A 24,728-nucleotide genomic window follows, 5' to 3' on the forward strand; every position below is an offset into this window, starting at 1 on the left:
GTGAGCATGCTGCAAATACAGTGTGTTGGCTGTACAATGTATACAAAAAACAAAATACTGTCTGCGCTTCTCACCCTAATAAAGTTGGCAACAAATATATAAACATAATATAATTCCCTTATAAAAACTATATAAACACCAAAACCTATCGCAAGGAGAGCACGTAAGGAAAAAAGGTATATACAAATTAAATCTTTTTATGTCTATGATTTAAATCTATGATTTAAATACATATAAAAAATATATAATATAAAAGCATCTCGGCACCAAGACACATATAGGAAGGTACATATGAACAGGGGCACAGGACTACAGAAACTAGGATGGAAATACGTATGTATATGCCCCCTGACGAAGCTCATTGTAGCGAAACGTACGTTGGGGTTGGTACGTTTGGACTTGGCACCATTCATTACCAGGCTTTTTGCTGTTTTCAGCCTTTCTTCTAGGTTTGGTTAGTAACTTTTGAGCACCGATGTACCATTGCAGTATGTTATTTCATTTGTTCCTTTTCACAAGGATCACTTTGGTCATCCTTGTGTTTCCTATTTGTGCCTTCATATACAGACGTATTTACATCCTAGTTCCCTGTAGTCCTGTGTCCCTGTTCATATGTACCTTCTTATATGTGTCTTGGTGCCGAGATGCTTTTATATTATATATTTTTTATATGTACTTAAATCGTAGTGTTTAATAAAGACTTACTTTGTATATACCTTTTTTTCCTTACGTGATCTCCTTGCAATATGTTTTGGTGTTTATATATGTACAGTGCACGTATCTCTACCACTATTGGTAGCTTGTTCGTTTTTGGCGACTATAAAAACTATATATAACCAGTGCAAATGGGGGGAAAAAACCGCCAAAAGTGTATTTAGGTATTTGTCCTGTTTGGGGAAACACCACATATGCCTGGTATTTTTTATTTATTTTGCCTCGTACAGAGTTAAATATGTGACACTCATCGCTGTTTCTAAACAAGATTTAGAAAATAACAATTTTAAAAAAAGATGACATCCCAAATGGGGTCATTTTAACACTTTTGATTAAACCATTTTAGTGTCACTGTCCTAAACATTACAGTAAAAAAAAAATAAAAAAAATCATTTTAATAAACCCATTACTTCAGTAATTTTTTTCCCCTTGGGTACATGGAATTACTGAAACAACTTGTGATTTGTATTCAGAAACACCCCCTGCCACCAAAAAATTGGAACATGCGCGTTAGTTTTTAAACATGGGATTTTGACGCAAAGAATCACAAAGGTGCTCAGCAATGGGAGTAAATTAGTGTAGTTTTATTTCCACCCGTGTGGCCACGTTTCAACCCTATTGAAGGCTTGGTCTTGGTCTTCCAGGCAGATCAGCAGCAGCAGAGCCCCGTACAAAACGTGTATTAACCCCTAAAATTTAAGGGGTTAACGCTGCACTGTAGCTCATGGAGCGATCAGGCAGCAGGGGAATGTTGTGGCATGTCCCCGCACTTGTGTGGGGAGTCAATCAACACACAACCCCCTTCCCTGAAGCTGGTTTTCCGGCGATTGCGTTTTGAGCCTGCAGAATCACTCCTGTGCTTCACAGGACCGCTGAGCCCACTTGGGCATGGCGTACCTGGTACGTCACAAGTTAATTTAGCTGCTTCTGTATTCAATTCGCCCACAATACCTGGTATACTATTCCTGTATTTCTCTAGTGTTACTCTGTATGTGTGATTCAAATTTTGTTAAAAACTTATCATACCCTTCCCTATTCCTAAGCCTTGATTTGGCTTTTAATACCAAAGCGGCAATCCCTTAAGTGTACAGTAATTGTGCGTTTTCTTGACAAAATTCATCTTCTACGGTACAGATTACCTTTGTATTAGTACATTATGTTAAAAAAAGTTATTTCTAGCATTGGTATAACTTAACTATTTATGTACCGTAGATTCATGGGATCCATCCGGTCTTTACTCCTCTGTGTGCTCACGTACCGAACCCCCACCCCCAGTGCCCCGTGTGCAGCGGAGCATCAACATGGTGAGGCAATGACTGTGGATGTCCTTATAACTAGTCCTCTTTATATATTAGTAAGGACTTGTAGTAACCTTCGCTTCTTACCTACTAAGGGCAACTCTGTCACCCACTCCTTGTTGAGCCCAAGTGCACCCTCTTCAGCACTCAGCGATCGTGGTTTCTTCTCGCCTTCATCCTCAGGAGCTGGAATATCCTTGGGTGAGCTAGGTTGAATATAATAGTTGTTCTGCTTGGTACCATACCTTCTACAGCTGTGTTTGTGAAATAGCATCTTATGTTAATGTTAACGTTAATGTGTCATTCTACTGTTTCCACTCAGGGTTATCTCGTGGACCAAGTCCTGTCATTCTAGGATCTCAGGAGTCTCTCCCCCTGGCTGCAGCTTTTACAGAATATGTACATGCTGTGTTTGAAGGGGGACATTTAGAAGGGTGAGTAGGGGAGGGTTCTGCATGGCTGTCGGGTGTCCTGTGGCATCACATTTCTCCGTTTTCTTTGTTAGTATAGACATGGATTATTATCTTTATTATCCAGTCCTGCAGTAACCAGTACTAGGTATTAAAATAGTAATTACTAGGCTTGTGCATTCGTATTCGGGCGAACATGAAAACGAACACGAAGAGTACGTTTTCGTTGTTCGCCACGAAGACGCTAAGATAGCAGCGGTAAAACGTACACGAAGACGCACAAAACGAAGAATCTTCGTCTTCGTCTACTAATCTCCCCGGTCCCTTCCCTATCTAGCCTACCTCATCTCTGCAGCATCGCAGGGGTTGACGGAAGTGGAAATCCATAGGTTCGCCGTCAGGGGTTAAGGGGCCGTGCAAACTACCCTATTGGGTGCCGGGAGGGTCCTCCTCTGGCATCAACCAATTTCAATCGGTACACTGTGATGTTAGAAAGTTTTACTTAATGTTAGGAAGATTGATTTTACTGAGGGGATGGGTGATTTTCTTATCTTTCCACCTGTTATAAGCTGTTTTGTTTGAGATTTATTAAAGGTTTAGTTTCTCCTCTAGACACTAATCTCGTTTAACCACTTAATGACAATTGCCGGTTCTGGCACAGCACGGAAAAACAAGTCGATTATGACAAATGACGTGCCAGAACCGGCACGCCTTTAAACGGGTGCAGAAAGCGATCTACGTTCGCTTTCTGCACCCAAACGGCGTTGCTGTAATGCCTTGACCTCGAGGCATTCAGCAACGACACGATCGGCACCAGGGGCCATGTCTGGCCCCTCCCCGGGGCATCAACAACCGCCATATTGTATGGCGGCGGACGCCCGTTTTAAAAGCGTTTAAACGATCACCTCCTAATCTTAAATGGTGTCGCTGGAATGCCTCGATCAGGAGGCATCCAGCGACACCAAACACTTACCTTTGGATGGGCTGAGACCGCTCTGGAGAGCGGTCACAGCCGCAGCTGCTGGTGATCTTCGCCATCTGCAAGATGGCGGCGGCCCGGGAAAAAAACCAATAAAGGTGAAAAAGTTCGCTAGACGGTCTCCTGACCCTGTAGAGAACTCTGGCTCCACTTGCAGGTTGAATACAGGTACTGCATTCAACCATGCAAGTCAATGGAGCCCAGCTTTCTAATCACAGTGTGATTAGTAAAAATAAATTAAAAAATAAAATAAAATAATAATTAGAAAAAAATAGTAAAAAAAACCCAGTAAAATGTAAAAATAATTTCCCACTGATGTCACTATCAGGGGAACATCTCAGGAGATGTTGCTGAACACATATTGGGGTGTCATGTGACAGCGGCATAAACCAGGAGCTGTAAATTCATACATAAAGTAGGTGTGTGGGGGAAAAATACACACAAAAAAATACTACTGCAAACTTTGAAAAAATTCTGGTGGTAAAATGTGTGCATGCAAAGAGTTAAAATGCCAGCATTTAAAATACCCTGGGGTGTCTAGTTTTCAAAAATATATGGCTTTATTGGCCACGCTGAAATGGCCCGGCTCAAAGATGTACCAAATAGGGCATGGGCAGTGGATCCCCAAATGCCAAAGTCCAACATTGAAAAATGCGCATGTCCCAAATGTGGCCCTTTTGCCCCAAAACAGCCAGGCAAAATCATTCATGTGAGGTATCGCTGTACTCCGGAGATGTTGCTGAACACATATTGACGGTTTTGTGATAGTGACATATACCAGAACCTGTTTATTCATACCTGAAGTAAAATGTGTGTGAAAAAACAAATGCAAAAAAAATTACTACCATAAAGTTTGACAAAGGCTGATGGTAGAATTAGTGCTTGAAAAGGGTTAAAATACTAGCATTTGGAATACCCTGGGCTGTCTAGTTTTCAAAAATATATGACTTGATGGGGTAAATTGCATTGGCCGGCTTCAAAGATACCCGAAATGGCACATGGGGGGGAAGAATTACCAGATTTGGAAAAAATGGCTTTGAAATAGCAAAACGCTACCTGTATATATTGCCCCATAATGTGTAGAAAAAAGCAAAAAAACATAAAAACATTGGGTATTTCTAAACTCAGGACAAATAGTAGAATCTATTTAGCAGGTTTTTTCATTACCTTTTATAGATGAGTAAAAGATTTTTCAACTAAAAGTTAGAAACAGTAATTTTTTTCAAAATGTTTCACCATATTTTATACTTTTTTTAATAGTAAATAATATGATACAATCAAAACAATGTCATCTAAAGAAACCCCTTCTTGTCCTGAAAAAAACAATATATAATGTGTGTGGGTTCAGTAAACGGGAAAGAAGAAAATTACAGCTAAACACGAGCAGCGCAGAAATGTTAAAACGGCCATTGTCAACGAATGGTACAAAAAGTAAAATCAGCCTTTGTCACGAAGGGGTTAAGCAGGGCCCTGCTCACCTGTTGTCTCTGTTAGTCAATTTGTTATGTTACATACTACTTGTTATGTCCTGTCTACCCGTTGTACAGCGCTACGGAATTTGATGGCACTATATAAAACAAATAATGATCTGAGGTAGGATTGTTTTCTGTATAGATATCTCTGGCATTGCAGTGGTATAGCCATGTATTTTGTTGTGTGTAACCTCTTGCTGGCTCTGATTGTTTCCAGGGGAGGTTGTAATTGCTAATACTTGATAAGCAGCGCCTTTTTGATTTATTTGGACTCATGGTTAACACCTTGAACCATAAACACATGGGCACATTATCAAAATTTAAGCCTGTCTGACCCCAATAAAAATACCTTGTAATAAACTGGCAACCATCCCAGAAAATGCAAGAAGGTCTTGCCTACTGCAGGTAAACAAATCCTATCAAAATGTTTCCATTAGTTTTAGTTTGTTTCCCTGGGGCCCTCTTCGTTATTGGAGATTTTTACGAATGCTCGAAATTGGTAAAAATGATGTTCTTACGAATCCGAATGCACAAGCCTTAATACCAATTCCTTGAATTCTCTGAAACGTTTGTTGTTGCACGTCCTAGCTTTAGAGGCGACAACCAAGGGAAACCAGAAAGTAAGACAGAAGTCTTATTTTTTTTATCCCAAATAACTGAAGAATGCATGTGGTGATTTGAAAAGTGATTTGGACCCCGTGTAGAATGACATTTGGTGACAAGATTGTTTAAATAAGTTGGGTCATGTGAAAAGAGTAGTTGTTGGTAAGAAAACATTGGACAGCGCTGTGTTTGAAGCACAAATATATGACGTTGCAGCATTTTATTATTTTGTATCTGAAACACTCTAATTTCTTCTTTCCAGTTCTGGTGTGCGGATTTCTGGAGAACTCACAATGTCCTTTCCAGGAGGAATACTTCGTGTGCTTGCAAGCCCCACTCCACCTCCTGTACTCAGCTTCCGATTGGTCCACACATCACATGTGGAGCTCTTCACTCCTAACACTGATCTACTATACAGGTGAGAGGAAATGTTTAAGCATCTGTAGCAGGCTGTCAGATGTAATATATAGTATTTTTGTTATCGAACATGTTATCTAATATATTTTAAACATACATTTTAATGGCAGATAAGAAGTATTCGGCCCATTTAGTCCGCATGTATTTCCTGCTGTAAAAACTTAAACCTTACTCAGTCCTTGGTCTTGTCTTAGATTCAGGATAGCCATATGCCTGTTCCATGTATGTTTAAATTTCCTCACTGTATTAGCCTCTACCACTTCTGCTGGGACACAGTTCCACTTATCTACCACTCTCTCAGTAAGTAAAAACTTCCTTAAAGATTTTATGTGATTATTAAATAAGGCCTGGATTTAATAACATAATTTGAAATTTGCTTTCATTTTGAGTTAATCTGAGTGAAACTCATAAGATTCGTGATCAGTAAATAATTTCTGGTTCTATTCATCCCACAGTGATTTATCTCAGAATGACCCTAACTGTAGAGACTTCTGGCTAAATATGCCAAGATTAACCTCTCATCTTCAGAACCTAGCTGAGCATAACACAGCTCCTTACTACAATGTCATGCTGCTCAAGTACCAGGTGTGTAATTTGTTCTTTCTGGCTAAATTAAAGGTTTCTGTCTTCACGGCTTCACCCAGTTCCCTCTGATATTTCAGGTGTTTAAGGCAGGTGTTCCTGCTGCGCCCCTACAGCTTTCAACCTCCTGGATCTGTAGTCCCTCATCCACAGAGTTTAGTTTGGAGTACAAGCAGAACATGGCAGACCTATGTGATCTTCACTTTATGCTGCCCCTGGAAGAACCCTTGTCCAATCTTCAGTTTGACCCTCCAGCTCGCTGGTAGGTAATATCTTCCTTTACCATCCCCAGTAACATAGACTCTTCAACTCTTCACTGACTGTAGCGTTAAGGAGCTCATTGTTCTGTCCTGTATTGCTTGACATTTCTGGGTGGAAACCTTTTTGAAAAGTCCCTCCTCAAAGGAACTGTGTGGTACTGACTTATTTTAAGGGTTTCTTTTGCAGGACACAAAAATATTTTAGGTCTTATAGGCAAGCGTAGTGCATCTTATGGCTCAAGCAAATATCAGTCATGAATCGGGAAAGGACCCATCCACTTCCCCTGAGGAATCCTTGCTCGCTGGCAGGATTGGCAGGCAGCCTCAGGACCTTAGCAGTACCCTTACTGTGTGAGCCAGATGCCATTAGAGGAAATGAAGATGAGGCTTTCTAATGACCTTGTCTGTGGTAGTTGTGGGATTGAGTGTCTGTAAGCAATGTGACTTGCATTATTGTGAACAATGAATTTGTACGTCTGTGAGTGATATGAGTTGCGCGTCTGTGGGATTTTTTCCATTTAAAGGGAGTTGCGGCATGTTTCTCCAGCCTGAAGTGCTGAGCTGGACCTGCATAACGCAATGTGTGAAGAGACTGATGAAGACTTATTGATTTAACTATACTATAGACAGAGCAATCCAAACTCTCCCTATAGCTCACTGAGTTTGGAACTTCATAAAGTATAGTAAAGCCAGCTCTCCTAAAAACTATCCTCACAACTCTCCAACTGTAAGCTTATGTGTTCTGTAACTAACCATGGCTTAAAGTTAAATGGAGAATTATATAGTGTACCAATTGAATTTACAAATATGCAGTCCCTTAAAATAGAGTTGAGAGTTTTTGTCTGTTCTTGTCGCGGGCGCCGTCGCGTCTTACCTGCAGGATCCCCGGGAGGGACACGCAGCTCCACCGTGAGGCTTTAGTCCAGGCGTCGTAGGACTGACACGCGTACGAACCGTGCACGCACGCACGCACGCCTACTAGTGGTAAGACGCACGCACGGAACAAAACAGGGAGTAGGAGAAATCACAGAATGAAACGTGTACACCTACTCCCTCTACAGGGAGTAGGAGAAATTACAGGAGGACGTGCAAAATGTCATTTGTTAGCGCCAAAGCGCTAACGAATGACGTTTTGCGCGTTCTCCGGACGCAAGTAGGGGCTGGTTGTTTGGGATGTTTTTTATGGAACACCTTTACAAGAGCAGGAGCATGGAAATGAGAAGCAGGTTCCCAAGAAAGTTCTTCAGGTCCATATCCCTTCCAATGAACCAAGTATTCTAAACGACGTCTCAGAAGTCTAGAGTTTACGATCTCCTGTACCTCATATTCTTCTTCACCATCCACTAGAATAGGGTCAGGTGGAGGAGTATGGGGAAGTATGGGAGCTGACCAAGTTTTGAGTAGAGAGATGTGGAAGACCGGGTGGATGCGACTTGAGGCTGGTAAACAAAGGCAAACTGTTACAAGGTTGACAATCTCTGTCACAATGTAAGGACCGGCGTATTTAGGACCAAGCTTCTTACTGGGACACGAGAGACGAAGATTGGTAGTGGATAACCAGACTTTGCCACCTATGGAATAGATGGGATTCGGCCGTCAATGTTTATGCAGATTGTGCTTTACGAAGAGTAGTCTCTAATAATGTAAATTCAGTCGTTAATTGTCGTAGACGTTCAGCCGTAGAAGGGACAGGACAGTTTATCCGATGGCTGTTGGGTGGTAGCCGAAATTTGCATAGAAGGGAGAACGACCCGTAGTTCTGTGTACTTGATTGTTATAAACAAATTCAGCTAGGGGCAGCAAAGGGATCCAGTCATCTTGTAAATGAGAAATATAACATCTAAGGTATTGTTCTAAGGTTTGATTTGTACGCTCTGTTTGTCCATTGGTTTGTGGGTGGAAAGCAGAGGAGAGGTTTCATTGAATCTTTAAGCCTTGGCAAAAGGTTTTTCAGCAGCGTGAGGTAAATTGCACCCCTCTATCGGGCAAAATCGAGTTGGGGATTCCATGAAGTCGAAGTATGTCTTTAATGAATAGTTGTGCTGTTTCACCTGCGGTAGGTATTCCTGGACAAGGGATGAAATGTGCCATTTTTGTGAACTGGTCTACGACCACCATAATTATAGTGGTTTTGGGAAGGAGGTAAATCAACAATAAAGTCGACAGTGATATCCTCACATGGATGGGATGGTACAGGTAGAGATTGGAGAAGCCCCATTGGCTTCTGATGTAACGTCTTGTTGAGAGCACAGACGTCACATGCTTGTTCATACGAGATAACATCGTTACGGAGTTTAGGCCACCAAAAAGAACAATGGATTGGCTCTAAGGTTTTCTGAATACCTCCATAACCTGCTGTGGAAATATCATGTAGATGGAATAAAACCTTTGGTCGGAGAGCTTCGGGGTACATATACACAATCTTCTTTATAGAAAAGACCTTGTTTTGGGGTTAGTCCTTCAGGTATGACAGATTCTGCATCATATCCAGTTTTTACTTCTTCTAAAAGTGTAGCATGAAAATGGCCAGAAGGTAGTATCGTCTCAGTAGTGTTTTGTGAAGGTGCTGCATCTTCATACAGTCTGGACAAGGCGTCTGCTTTACCATTTTTGGATCCTGGACGATATGTACATAGCCCATCGTGCTTGTCTAGGACATAGACGTTTTGCGGATTTGAGATACTCCAAATTCTTATGACACAGGATGTAATTTCGCATCATGTCTTGATCTTTGAGATAGAACAGCCCCTACTGCGGTCTCAGAAGCATCTACTTCTAATGTGAAGGGATGTACTGGGTCAGGAATGATTAGGATAGGTGCTGTGGTGAAACATTCCTTTAAATTCACAAAAGCTTGTTCGGCTTTTGATGTCCACTGAAAAGGAATGGTTTTCTTGGTAAGGAAAGTCATAGGCTGTACAATATTAGAGAAGTCCCGGAAGAATCATCGATAGAAATTGGCGAAACCCAAAAATTGGAGTAGGCCAGTGAACAATAGTCTCCACCTTTTTTTGATCCATCAGTAAATTACCAGGTGATAGGATGTAACCTAGAAATTCAACAGACGTAGTTTCTATGTAGCATTTTTCAACCTTGGCGTACAGTTGGTGGTTCCGTAGTCTAGTGAGAACGAGTGACATGTGTTGTCTGTGTTCCTCCAGAGATGGAGAATAGATTAGGATGTTATCCAGATATATTATGACAAAGACATTCAACAAATCTCGGAAGATGTCATTCAGGAAATGTTGAAAAGTAGCTGGTGCATTACAGAGTCCGTATGGCATAACTGTGTATTCGTAATGTCCGTAACGGGAACGGAATGCTGTTTTTTTCCACTCATCCCCCCTCTCGTACGCTTACCAAATTACAGGCACCACGAAGGTCTAATTTGGAATAAATACGTGCCCCTTTAAGGCGATCCATCAATTCTGGAATGAAGGGTAATGGATATCTATTTTTATGGTTATTTTGTTAAGCTACCGGTAATCCACACAGGGTCGTAAGCCTCCATTTTTCCCCCACAAAAAATATCCTGGCCCCAGCAGAGGAGGTTGATGGCCGAATAAATCCTTTTTTCAGGTTCTCTGAGATGTATTCTTTAAGAGTCTTAAGTTCTGGTTCAGCCAATGGATATATACGACCGAAAGGCACTGTGGCTCCAGGGAGTAAAACAATAGGGCAATCATATGGACGATGAGAGGGAAGTGTGTCAGCCCCTTTTTTGCTGAACACATCAATAAAGGAGTGATATTCCTTGGGTAATTTTTGTAAAGTCTCTTGGATGGTAGGAGTATGAGGAGTTGGTACTCCTATCAGGGTACTGCTTGATCCTGCTTTACAACAGGTGTCTTGCCATTGTTTGGAGTGAAAGGATATTGTTCATGTGGACCAGTTGATAGAAGGTTATGTTTACGTAACCAAGAGAGTCCCAATATAAGCGGAAATAAAGGAGACTGGACTACGTCAAAAGACATGTGTTCGGTATGTTTATTGCCGCAAACAAGAGAAAGGGATTTTGTTTCAGCGGTAACAGGACCAGATTGAATTTCTCTCCCATCAACGAGCTGATTCAATACAGGTTGTTTCTTTTGTTGTGAAGGTATGTTGTATTTCTTTACTAGAGTGGTATCCATAAAACAGCTGCTGGCTCTGGAATCCAACCGCCTCTCTCTGAATTGACGATCCATACGAATGACCAGGCCAATGGTCTCTTCTAATGACTCGGGGGTGCCGACCATGTCTGAGTGTCTCAGACAGACCTAAACGGAACTGGTCTAATAGAGCAGGTTCATTCCAAGTGGTGTCTGTAGTAATACTACGAAATTCTGTGAAATACTCTTCCACAGGACGTCGGCCTAGTCGTAAGGAGGATTCAGCAGATGAAGCCCGGGAATTTAAGACAGGACGCTGGGTAAGAAGGAGGTGGTTGGCCCAAGTCATAGGTTCGCCTGCTAGCAGGGTAATAGCCGTACGTACTTTTACAAAATCAGGCTGGCAAGTACATAGTTTGAGGACAGATAACAGTTCACAAGAAGTGATGAAACGGAATTGTTTGCGATCACCGTTGAAACTTTCAGGGAGCTTTATCTGTGGTTCAGGAACACCGTATATTGCTCCAGGAAGTTCAGGAAGGCTAGTAGGAGGTGTAGAGGAGGACGCGGTAGCACCAACTGGTGTAGAACGTAAGTCCTGAATCTGGGCCTGAAAGTTAGTTTGCTCTGTTTGGATGTTTCTAACAGTCTGTGTGAGTACAGAGTTAGGGCCGAGAGTACATCAGCCATTCCTGCGTGATCCATGATGTGGCTTGGTTATTCTGTCAGCCTAGAAGGTTTTTAGGAAGTGGATACCCAAAGCAGGAACAATCTGTGGGTTCAGAATGAAGACACAGGTTTGTGAAAGCGGTGATAATCTCGTAAACGATAAGCAGGTACGGGTCAACACAGGCGGCGACAATCTCCTCAACGATAAGCAGGCACAGGTCAATGCAGGCGGCGACAATCTCAACAACAGTAAACAGGCACGGGTCAAGGCAGGCGGCGACAATCTCATCAATGGTAAACAGGCAGGCACGGGTCAAGGCAGGCGGCGACAATCTCATCAACGGTAAACAGGCACGGGTCAGGGCAGGCAGCAAACAGGAGACGGTCCAGGAGCCAAAATACCGGAGACAGACAGTAAGGAAGTGATAAAGGGGCAGGATATGGGTATAAGGGACAGGAGGACAGCAGGACACAACCATAGGGGAGCTGGTATAACCAAGCAATGAATGTAGTGCTTGGTTTCTTTTTATAGTGTCATTTGTTAGCGCCAAAGCGCTAACGGATGATGTTTTGCACATTCTCCGGTAATTTCTCCTACTCCCTGTAGAGGGAGTAGGTGTACATGTTTTGTTCCGTGCGTGCGGCGAACTCTGATCTCTGACAGTCGGGGAAGGTATGCGTGACGGACGCAGACAACCCCCGCTGCTAGCCACACCTCCTTCCGGCTGCAGCGGACGTTGTCTAGGCGGATCGCGTAGACGTCAACCCGCTGCCCCGGCAATACAGCAGGAAGCACCGGTAAGTGTGTGTGTGGGGGGGGGTTAAATGGGGGGGGGGAGACAGGAGGATCCAGGTCCCCTGCAGCGGTGCGGGGGATCTGGATCTTAGTCTCATAATAAGACCTCTATTTGAGGTCTGATTAGAAGACAACCCCGATTAGAAGACCTTGTCTTATAATCGAGCAAATACGGTATTTGTGGGGGGTTTTTATCACTAAAATTGCGCTTCAGGTATGGATTTACAGCTCCTGGTATACGTCACTTTCAAACAAGACCCCAATATGTGCTCAGCAATATCTCCCAAGTACAGTGATACCACCCATGCATGGGTTTGTTGGGTTGTTTGGGAGGCAAAACGCCACATTTAGGAAGTGTGCATTTTTAACTTAGAACTTTTACATCTGGTCCTGCCCCATGTCCTAATAGGGTCATCTTTGAAGCCAGATAATTCAATGTACCCCATCAAACCATATATTTTTTTAAAACTAGACACCCAAAGGTATTCAAAATGCTAGTATTTTAACCCTTTCCATGCATGAGATATTACTACCAGCCTTTGACAAAGTTTGTGGTAGTCATTCCCCCCCCCCCACCCCACACACACATTGTACTTTGGGTATAAATGTATAGCTCCGGGTATACGTCTTTATCTAACACCCCAATATGTGTTTAGCAACATCTCCTGAGTACAGTGATACCACCCATGCATGGGTTTGTCTGGTGTTTGGGGTTAAAAGGCCACATTTGGGAAGTGCGCCCCCCCTATTTTGATCAGTCTGTGTCTATGCCCTATGTTTGAGCCCAGCCACTACAATTTACCCCATCAAACCATATATTTTTGAAAACTAGACACCCAAGGTATATAAATGGTAGTATTTAACCCTTTCCATGCATGACATTCTACCACTAGCCTTTGCCACAGTTTATGGTACTATTTTTTTTTATTTTTTTTTTCCCCCACACACAAATTGTACTTTGGGTATGAATTTATAGCTCCAGGTATACATCACTATCAAACAAGACCCAAATGTGTGTTCAGCAACATCTCCCAAGTACAGTCATACCCCACATGCATGGGTTTGTTTGGAGTTAAAATGCCACCATTTTGGTCAGGCTGTGCCTATGCCCTATCTTTGAACCTGGTCACTCCAATTTACCCCATAAAACCATTTTTTTAAATTAGATATCCCTTGGGTATTTGAAATGCCTTTACTTTCCATGTCAAGATTTTTGAGAAGATACAGCGCTAATTTTAGCACCTGCTCATAATAATAAACTTTATTTTATTCTTTCTGGACTTTTTTTTTTACATTTTGCTGGAACTGGATGGTTCCTGTGATGCATAATGATTTTTAAATGTTACCATTTTTTTATTTTTTTTAATTATCACATAGTCATAAGAAAGCTGGGCTCCATTAACTTGCGTGGTTGACTAGCAAACTTTTTCAACTTTTTTTTTTTTTTGACAGGGTGGCCGCCATCTTGCGATTGGCGAAATCACTCGCAGTGGTCACAGCGCGTCCTGGGGGGAGTGTTAGGTGTTGCTGAAACGCCTCGATCACGAGGAGGCATTGTTGATCGCCTCCTAAACTTTTAAAAGGACGTTCGCCGCCATATAGTGTATGGTGGATGTTGACGCCCATTGGGAGGAGCCAGACATGGCCCATGATGCCGATCTCTGTGTTGCTGAATGCCTCGACATCGAGGCATTACAGCAACACCGTTTACGCGGAGAAAGTGATCGTTGATCACTTTCTAAGCTTGTTTAATGTCATAACGTGTCAGGCACGTCATAGGTCGTTAAGTGACCGTTTTGAATGACGTGCCTGACTAGTCAATGGACGTTAAGGGGTTAACTTTGATCTTGTGACATATACTTCCAACGGTGTGTCTAGGACCAGTTCCTTGTTTGTAAAAGGTGATGATCTCCAACTTTTTGGACCATTCTTTTGACGTATTTCTAACTTGCAGTCCAACATGACACTCGACAAACCCCTAGGCAATGTAGGTTAGGTCTGCAACAACTAATCCATAAAATCGATAATAATCGAAAATGAAAATTAACGATTTTCATTATTGATTAGTTGAATAGATTTATTCAAATATAAGATGAGGGTTTTTTCAGAGCAAATGCTCAAATAGAGGTCAGACTATAATACTAAGATCCAGATCCCCCACAGCGCTGCTGGGGACCTGGATCCTCCTCTCTGGCAAAGTCCACAAGGGGGCGCTCATGTATTCCATTCAATGTGGATGGAAATAATAAAAAACAAAACAAAGAAAAAATAAGATAGTGTAGGTGTACAAAAATGGTATAATGTGCCCTGCGTATCGCAGATTTCACACTCACAATGTTTCTGTGTGGTTCAAAGTGATTAATAGTCCAAATAGTCACTCTATTTTAATCACTTTTTTATTTGTACTAGTGCTTTTTATTTATTTTATTTGTTAATTACTTTTATAGCTGCATCTGTTATAGATCCAGCTCATTGTTACTTTGGAATAGGGCTGAAACAACGAATCGATAAAATCGATAATAATCGATAACGGAAATCGTTGTCGACGATTTCCGTTATCGATTAATCAAGTGATCGATTCGTTGTTGGAGCACTCGGCTCCTTTTACTTACCTCCGCGAGCGTTCCCCGCTTCTGCTACATGCTCTGCAGTCTCCGCCTTCTTTTAGTTGCGTGACGGATGTGACGCGTTCCGGAGGTAAGTATTCTTCATGTCTGTGCGAATCGCTCTGTGCGAGTGGCTCCATTCGCACAGAGCGGTTCGCTCTGTGCGAGTGGCTCCATTCGCACAGAGCGATTCGCGGGGGTGGGGTTTCAGGGGATGCAGGGCAGAGTGGGGGTGGGGGGGCAGGCCAGGGTAGGAGACTGAGTGCAGGGCAGAGTGGGGGTGGGGATGCAGGGCAGGGTGTGAGTGTGGGGGCAGGGCAGGAGACTGGGTGCAGGGCAGAGTGGGGGTGGGGATGCAGGGTGTGAGTGTGGGTGCAGGGCAGGGTGGGGATACAGGGCAGGGTGTGAGTGTGGGGGCAGGGTGTGAGTGTGGGGGCAGGGCAGAATGTGGGGGCAGGGCTGGGTGCAGGGCAGAGTTGGAGACTGGGTGCAGGGGCACAGTGCAAAGTGCTGGGTGCAAAGTGCTGGGTGCAAAGTGCTGGGTGCAAAGTGCCAGAGCTGGGGCAAAGTGCTGGGTGCAAAGTGCCAGGGCTGGGTGCAAAGGGCTGGGTGCAAAGTGCCGGGTGCAAAGTGCCGGGTGCAAAGTGCCAGGGCTGGGTGCAAAGTGCTGGGTGCAAAGTGCTGGGTGCAAAGTGCTGGGTGCAAAGTGCCAGGGCTGGGTGCAAAGTGCTGGGTGCAAAGTGCCAGGGCTGGGTGCAAAGTGCTGGGTGCAAAGTGCTGGGTGCAAAGTGCTGGGTGCAAAGTGCCAGGGCTGGGGCAAAGTGCTGAGTGCTGGGTGCAAAGTGCCAGGGCTGGGTGCAAAGTGCTGGGTGCAAAGTGCCAGGGCTGGGTGCAAAGTGCTGGGTGCAAAGTGCCAGGGCTGGGGCAAAGTTTCTTGGACAGTAATAGTCCACCTCTTTTCAGAATGTTTGGGGTTATTTTGTTTCATAAATATTGTGTTTGGGTTCTTGTACTTTGAAAATATTGTTTTTTATTACATCATAACAAAATAAGAATGTTAATGTAAATTTTAAGTTGTTTTTTAACATCCAGTTCATTAAATTATTTTAAATAAACGAAAAATTTGCATATTGTTTTTTTTTATCCGATTAATCGAAAAAATAATCGGCCAACTAATCGATTATTAAAATAATCGTTAGTTGCAGCCCTACTTTGGAATAAATATATCTTTTAAATACACCTCTCATGTGGACAGTGGCTGTTTGATACACCACACACCCACTGGTATTTAATCACCGGATTTACCAGATTGAGGAATATATGGACGTGACCAGACCATCACCAGGAACTACGGGCATCTTTATACTTGCTTAAGTGTAAGTATATTTCCACTTGTTGCGCCTCTAGCGTTATATACAGTAATACACTATTGGATCCTTTTCTGTTTGTTTTTTTTCCTCGGTATATATCCCTTACGTGGACCTTGAAGCTATCCCTGTGACGCATTGAACCACACAGAAACATTGTGAGTGTGAAATCTGCGATACGCAGGGCACATTATACCATTTTTGTACACCTACACTATATTATTACTAGCGGACTTTGGCTGAAATACTTCAACACCCGGAGAGTGTTGCTTAAGGGCTGCAGCTGTGTTTCCATACACTAAAGGAAAGTCACTACGGCTGATTACTTCATTTATTTACTATTCTACTCCTCATACTGGTTTTCTCACTTTTTGCACATATCCTCCTCTCTGGCAGCCAGTGGGTGTCTGCGCAATGTGTGCAGACAACCTCCTCTGCTGCCTGACACTGCATGACATGACCATAGGTGCTCTGTCATAGAAGCCCCGGCGGAAGTGGCGGCCAGCAGCAGAGGTGGTCTATGAGCATCTTGCAGACGTCCACCAGCTGTCTCCACTAGACACCAGAAAGTCTGGAGCACGGGGGCAAGTCGGGGGAGGCATAAGGCATATAGGGGGGATAAGGCATATCGGGGGTGCAAGCCAGGGCTCAGATGTGCATAACTGGAGGGCAGGTTGGCAAATAAAAACAAGAAATGCATTTTTTTCAATCATAGTTTTTATTAAATATGAAAAAAGTTTACATGTGAATTAATATTTACTAGTAAAACATCTGTAGGTATTAAAACCTAGTTTGAGAAATACCGTATTTGCTCGATTATAAGACGAGGTTTTTTTCAGAGCAAATGCTCTGAAAAATATCCCTCGTCTTATAATCGAGGTCGTCTTCTAATCAGACCTCCGCTGGGGCCAGGCTGCTTACCGGTGCTTTGGTCGCGAGCAGCTTCTCTTCTACCAGCGGCAGGAGAACAGGAAGCTAGAAGAGTGTCACATAACTCTGCCTCCCCCCTCCTTCCTCTGGCGGGGCCAGAGAAGTTGCTCGCACAGCCGGGCCCCTGCAGAAGTCTTCGAGTGGGAGATCTGCAGTTCAGGTAAGGGGGTGGGGGAGGGTTTTTGTGATGTATGTGTGATAAATGGAATGAATGAGTATTTAAATGTTTGTGAATGAGTGTGTGATAGCATGGATGTGTAAGGGGGGTGGTGGTAGCATGGTATAGGGAGGCTGTACTCACACTCCTATCATCCCCAGGTTCCAGCATGTACTGGCTGCCTTGGCTTGATTGGAGTGTGATTGCTGCTAGCAGTTATATATATATATATATATATATATAGATATATAGATATATATATATATCTCCAGAAATGCCTTTTAACCCCCTATATGCCACTGTGCCCCATGATATGCCTTTTAACCCCCTATATGCCACTCTGGCATATAGGGGATTAAAAGGCATATCATGGGGCACAGTGGCATATAGGAGGGTAGAAGACATTTCTGGAGGCAGAGTGGCATATAGAGGGTTAAAAGGCACATCATGGGGTATAAGGCATTTCTGGTGGCAGAGTGGCAACCCTGGGGGCAGATGTGCATAACTGGGGGGGCAGGTTGGCAAATAAAAGGAAATAAAAAAATATATATTTTTCTCAGTCATAGCTTTTATTAAATATGAAAAAATTGTTTACATGAATTATTTACTAGTAAAACTTTTTTTCCTATAGGGTAGTCTTATATTCAGGCTTTTTGTTTTTTTCCTAAATTATTATTTAGATTTTGGGGGCTCGTCTTATAATCGAGCAAATGCGGTATGTTTGGATTCTTGTACCTTTTTGAAATATAGTTTTTATTAGGGATGTACTAAACAGCACATTGGGATGGGATGATTGGCTGCAATGCTCAGAACTACCAGTAGATGTCAGTACACTTTTTTTATACACATGGTAATTGTAAATCAAAATACGGTAAGTTATTTTCTGTAGTGCTTGATAGGAAGTTGCAAAAAGGAGCTGCAGATGTTTAACTATTCACTTGCTGATATATATATATATATACAGTTGTATAATGGAATCATAGTAAATTCTACAGAAATAGAAAAATGAGTCAAAGCATTTGTAGGGTGGATGACTGATTTAATATGTATGTGCAAACACCACATTTTACCTGTTTTGATTGAAACCTGGGATTGTATTTTTTAAATATGGCGATTGTGGGAGCAATATCATGGTTTCCACATGCCAAGGAACAAATTTGATATATTTCTGATAAGAATATGATTATAATAATTTTCTACATGGGGATTGTCGGTGGAATATCATACTTAGAGATGCCAGGGAAAACACCTGACCTGTTAAGAATATGGTGATAATTGCATTTCTACCTGGGGATTATGGTTGAATATCATGGTTACACATGCCAAGGAACATATTTGATGTGCTTCTGTTAAGAATATGGGTATAATTGTTTTTCTACATAGGTATTATGGGCACTTTCACTAAAGCGTGGAAGCAAGCCAGCAGCTGAGGGAGTAGCAGTCAGGTCTACACCACAACACCAGGATATAGTTACCCGCGGAACTCAACCCTGGACCTGAACCCGATCCTAGGGCAGCAGCTGGCTCTTCACTCAATGTCCACTAAACAGAACATTGGGGTGTCCAGCCTGTTGGACAGAAGGAAATGGGCATTAATGGAACTAGAGCTGCAACAACTAATCCATAATGAAAATCGTTGTCAACAGTTTTAATTATCGATTAGTTGAATCGATTTTATCGCATATAAGATGAGGGTTTCTTCAGAGCAAATGGTAAGATCCAGATCCCCCGCAGCGCTGCATGTGACCTGGATCTTCCTCTCTGACAGCCAGTGGGCGTCTGTGCGATGCGTGTAGACAACCTCCGCTTCTGCTCTCTACTTAATAGTCGTAGAAGCTCCAGCAAAAGTGCAGGCCAGCAGCGGAGGTTGTCTGTGTGCATCACCAGGCAGTCTGGAGCATGGGGGGCAAGTATGGGAGGGGGTTAAAAGGCATATCAGGAGGGGCAGAGTGACATATAGGGGATATAAGGCCTATCAGGGGGCACAGTGGCATATCGAGGATATCCGGCATGTCAGGTGGCACAGTGGCATATCAGGGGGTATAAGGCATATCGGGCACAGTGGCATAGGGGTATAAGGAATATCAAGGGGATATAAGGGTATAAAGGCATATCTCTCAGAGTTGGGGTCAGATGTGCATAACTGGGGTGCAGATTGGCAAATAAAAGCAAGAAATCTATTTTTCTCAATTCGTTTTTTAAATATGAAAATCGCGGACGCCCTGTACCTGATGTGTACTCCCGCAAAACGTTGCTTCCTCCTACTGGGACACCAGCGATTAACCCCTTCAGCAACAGACAGAACCAGCGTTGTAGAGAGAGGGGGGGACACAACTGCACTGGAGCTGCGCTGGCACTGTGACTAGCCGAAGCTTAGCTAAAATAAAGGATCATAGCAGTCCACCCCAAGCATCAGGCAGCACTCAAGTTGATGTGAAAACAGGACTCGTTTGTTTGGAAACACGGGTATTTAACCCCTTCAGTCCCCTATGGACGTATCACTACGTCCAAAAAAACGCTTCCCGACAATCCCCTATGGACGTACCGGTACGTCCAGCCCTTCTTGCAGCGATCAGGCTGTCAAGCCTGCACTGCACCATGACAGCAGAAGCCGGCATGAAAATGTGCAATCGGGCATTCCCTTCCCTTCCGAGGCACAGACGCTGCTATCTCTATGCAAGTCTGTGGGGACTTGCAGAGAGATCGGTGCAGAGGGATCATGTTTCTCACCCTCCTCCCATGCGGAAACAGAAAACGAAGGAAAAAAACTGTTAGCTCACTTTTTTAAAAATATTTTTTAAATGGACTAAGTGATGTCATTGTGACATCACTGGCATTAATAACATGTTCAAGAGGTCCTTAAGAGGACCTCTAACCATTTAAAAACAAAGATATATATATATATATATATATATAATACAAAACTTTAAAAAAAAAAAACCTTACATCCCATTGCCCTAGCACAACATCTACCCAGTATAATCCTCCTGCCCCCATTCACAACCCCCAAACCTGTTAAGCCATAAGCATAAAAATTCTACAAAAAATATACACCTTATAGTATTTTCCCTATAAGTGCTGGGAAAGTATGGAAAAATCTATATAAATTAGGCAGTAGCGTACCTAGCGGGGGGGGCGGTCCGCACCGGGTGCCGCTCATCAGGGGGGTGCCAACTTGCCGGCACCCCTCCAGAGACGGACAGGCTCACAAGGGAGCGGTATCGGAGGTCTTTAGCAGACCTCCGATATCGCTCCCTTGCGATCCGCGCGGCAACAGCTGCTGTGCGCCGGGATTTGTTGTCGGATCCCGGCGCACAACACTGAAGCCGCGCCCACTGCCGTCCGTGCCCTCTGACCCGGAAGAAAACAGAAGAACTGAAGAAGAGGAGGAAAAGAAGCTGTAAGGAGAAAAGAGGGAAGGTAGGAAAGCATTTAGTGAGTGAGAGTGGATTGGTGTGTGTGTGTGGATTGGTATATGTGCTGATTGGTAAGTGTGTGAGAGTGATGGGTGTTATGCTGTACCATTTCCAATGTATTTTTCATTATATAATTATGCTCTAGTACATCATAACTCCCATCACTCTATACTGTTCCATACAGTGGCAGAGCTGGGAGACAGAGGCCTTGCACCCCCACCGCAGGACTCCTGAAAGGTAAGTGAACTTCAAAGAGGGAGAGGGTAGATAGTTAGGAGGGGGTAGATAGGGAGAAGGGAGTGAGACGGGGGATAGGGGGTAGATAGGGAGAAGGGAGTGAGAAGGGGTAGGTAGGACAAAAGGGAGTGAGAAGGGGTAGATAGGGCAATCATACTCCTATCATGCCAAGTCTGCGAGTACATCCTGGAATCTGGGTATGCCTGGGCATGATAGAAATGTGATTGCTGTTAATATATATATATATATATATATATATATAATTGTTATTTAATTGTTTTGTCCTATTTTGGTGTGTTACTTACTTGAAATAAAAGTGTTAGATTTTTTTTCATGGTGTGGGGGGGGGCATATTCGGTTTCGACCAGGTAAATGCTGCATTTTCGGTTTCAGTCCAGAATTCGTTTCGGTGCATCCCTACTACTAATGAAGTGGTAGGCCTACACCACATCAATGTTTGGCTTAGTATATAGTGATAGGAGTTATGCTGCACTATTGTCAATGTCTGGCTCAATGTATAGTGATAGGGATTACGCTGTACCACCGTCAATGTGTGCCTCAGTATATAGTGATAGGTGTTATGCTGTACCACCGTCAATTTCTGCCTCAGTATATAGTGATAAGTGTTATGCTGTACCACCGTCAATGTCTGCTTCAGTATATAATAACAGTAAGTGTTATGCTGTACCACCTTCAGTGTCTGCGCCGGTATATAACGGTAGAAGCAATGCAGTTTTAAAGTGTGTGTGGGGGGGGTGCCACATACAGGATCCGCCCCAGGTGCCAAATACTCTAGGTACGCCCCTGAAATTAGGTATTTCTGAAATCGGGACACCTGAATTGATAAACTTGGAGGGGATTTTCCATCACTCTACCTAATTTTTATGAGGATTCAGAGGGAAAATTAAAAAAAAAAAAAAAGTTTTTTTTTTTTTTTTAAAGTTTTCGCTGGTTTTTACTACATTTCTCATTCAAAATTGTCAGCTAATCATCCAACTATGGTACCAAAAGAAAGCTCTATCTCTTCTTGAAAAAAAACAATATATATAGTTTACATGGGTACACTATTTGCAGGAAAAGAGAACAATCGCTGAACCGACAGTGCAAAAATGGCAAAATTGCTGCAGGACGTGAGGTACCAAAAACCCCTGGAATTGAAGGGGTTAAACAGTACAAGGGGGAAATCTACATACGGTAGACGCAACAAACCACACAAAGTTCTTCATCAGATCTTTCTTTGCACACAGCTCAGAATTTGAACTCAGCCCGGTAGGGGGTCCCTATAGTAGTCTGTGGGGAGGATGGTAAACACGGGTCATTCCCTGACTTCTGACTAAAACCTGCTGAATATCAGATCAAGGTTAAAATACTGGACATGGAGGTTTCTGTCCTGTAAGTCCTGACCCGATAGAGAGTAGCACCACACGTAAACGCCCTCCCCAAATGCAGGCGCCCAAAATCTGTGTCCGAGTTATAGAGTCTCTGGTACTTGGAAACGTGGAAACGTTGCACTCTGTACCAGGGGAAGAGATAGTCCTAATGGACCTCCCTTTACCCACCTCCCCAAGAACTGAACCCCTTCCAAGGCCAGGGCCCATAGTCTGTAGGGAGGAGGCTGGCCCTCAGGACTAGTAAATCATTTTTAGGTATTAAAACCTAGTTCAAGAAATATTGCGTTTGGGTTCTTTTGTATATATAGCTTTTATTATGTCAGTAAAATAAGAAGGCGATTAGTGAAAGGCCATTGTAATTAAGATAAGTGTTGTGTGCGCAGAATACAATGCCACGTTAATTTAAATTTTAAGCTTTTTATTCTGTTTTCAACACCCAATTTGCATTTTGCTTTATCTGGATAATCGGCCAACTAATCTATTATGAATTCTTCTTCTTCTTCTTCTTCTTCTTGCATGCACTTACCTGTATATTAACCCCTTCAGTCCCAAGGGTTTTGGTACCTCAAGTCCTGGAGCAGTTTTGCCATTTTTGCGGTATGTCAGTTCAGCGATTATTCCCCTTTCCTGCGAATAGTGTACCCATGTAAACTATATATTGTTTTTTCAAGGAGAGAGGGATTTTTTTACCATAGTTAGATTTAGGGTGAGAAATTAGTGAGAATTAGAAAAAAAAAACCTCACAAAATTAGGTAAAGTGATTTCAGAAATACCCGATTTATATATAATTTTCACTTTCCCAGCACTTATAGGGAACATACTATAAGGTGTACATTATTCTTTACAAAGCTGTAGAAATTTTACGTTAGCTATGATGGGATTGCAACTCTAATTTTAAACAAATAGTGTTTGGGCACTCTTCATGCAGCTATTTATCCACAAATCACTGTCAAAAGTGGCCGCAGAAATAGTTTCCTGCGCTTTTTCACCAACACTTCTGTGCTGTTAGATTTGTTTCTACAGGGTATGCGTGAAAAACCCAGTCAAAATTGTTTCGCTGCATCTCCTGATTACATAAACACCCACATCCTTAGTTTTTCTTCTTTCTAGAGGGCCATATCCATCCCTTACATATAGTATAGAACGGGGGCAGGGGGTTGTACCTTTTTACATGTTGTGTTTGGGCAATGGAATGTAAGGGTTTTTTAATCTTTTTTTTATTGTAATTTTTTTTTTTTTTTTTTAATTGCACTGTTATCAGTGCAGTATGGTTAGAGGTCCTCTTAGCGACCTCTTGAATATGTTATAAATGCCAGTCACTATTGTTGTTTTTTTTAATTTTAGTAATTTTTTTATTGTTAAAAAATAATCACTAACTTTTTTTTTCTTTTTTTGTTGATTTGTATTTCACCATGTGAGAAGAGTGAGAAAAATTTCTCACTCTCCTCCCTGCGATCCCCCTGCACCGATCACACTGTGATCTCTATGCAAGTCTGTGTCTTGCGATCAGTGCCTCATTGGCGTGATCGGATATCCCAGCAGGGTATATCATGTCCTCCGATGACCCTCCGTGTGACGTCAGCAGTGACGTGACCCGGAAGGGAATGCCTTCAGTTTTCTGGTGTTCACGCCGGCAGCAGTTACAGGCGATCGCGAAGCAGAAAGCCTGCGGTTCTGGCTTCTTGCAGCTACACGAGATCCTGTCAGCAGAAGGATGTACCGATACGTCCATAGGGTACTTAAGGGGTTAAATGTTCCACAAATTGAGTACATCTAATTCACAGTTAGTTGCTATTGTGTGTTTTACTTCCTGATTGAATTTAGCCAGCTTCCTAAAATGTGGTCTGCTGGTGTGGAATATTTTTTTAATACACATCTTTGTATTATGGTGTGTGTGTGTGTGTAGAAGGAAGCTTGGCTGCACGTGTCCCGTTCTCAACAATCTATTCTTTGTTTAGTGCTGACCGACGGTTGCTGTGGCAGATCCCACAAACGCTATCTGGAAAGGATCAAGAAGGTAAATGTCTTATCTGTCCCATACTGTAAATACACTTCTATATACAGGCACCAAAGTATACAGATAACAAAAACCTAGGATACGGATGTCTGCCTACATTTACAGAGACAATTCTAGGCAGCTAGTAGTCTGTGGAGACTGATTTGAAAGACAGCATTCAAGAATTTACTGGTTTAGTAAAAGATTCATGTGATGCTAGGTATTTAATGCTAATGACCTAGGATAGGGTCATTGCCAGCAGTTCCAATATGTAAAATTGCAGTAAACTGTATTTGAAAGCACTGCATCTTATTAATGTATGTATCCCAAAAGGTGC

The 24,728-nt window shown here is 42.7% G+C and overlaps 1 protein-coding gene across 1 annotated transcript in view; it reads left to right on the forward strand.

Annotated features, from left to right (window-relative positions):
* LOC149289491 (F-BAR domain only protein 1-like) overlaps positions 1-24,728 on the forward strand; it is a 72,857-nt gene that overhangs the window by 40,514 nt on the left and 7,615 nt on the right. Inside the window, exons 18-24 of the mRNA XM_089490544.1 lie at positions 1,927-2,018; positions 2,108-2,213; positions 2,335-2,446; positions 5,739-5,894; positions 6,349-6,478; positions 6,556-6,737; positions 24,354-24,412. Of these exons, the coding sequence (XP_089346670.1) occupies positions 1,927-2,018; positions 2,108-2,213; positions 2,335-2,446; positions 5,739-5,894; positions 6,349-6,478; positions 6,556-6,737; positions 24,354-24,412 (837 nt within the window). The remainder of the gene's footprint in view (positions 1-1,926; positions 2,019-2,107; positions 2,214-2,334; positions 2,447-5,738; positions 5,895-6,348; positions 6,479-6,555; positions 6,738-24,353; positions 24,413-24,728) is intronic.

This window comes from Sceloporus occidentalis, unplaced genomic scaffold, assembly GCF_023333645.1.
Source record: "Sceloporus occidentalis isolate IW3139 unplaced genomic scaffold, rSceOcc1.0.p SCAF_45, whole genome shotgun sequence".
NCBI classification, from domain to species: Eukaryota; Metazoa; Chordata; class Lepidosauria; order Squamata; family Phrynosomatidae; genus Sceloporus; species Sceloporus occidentalis.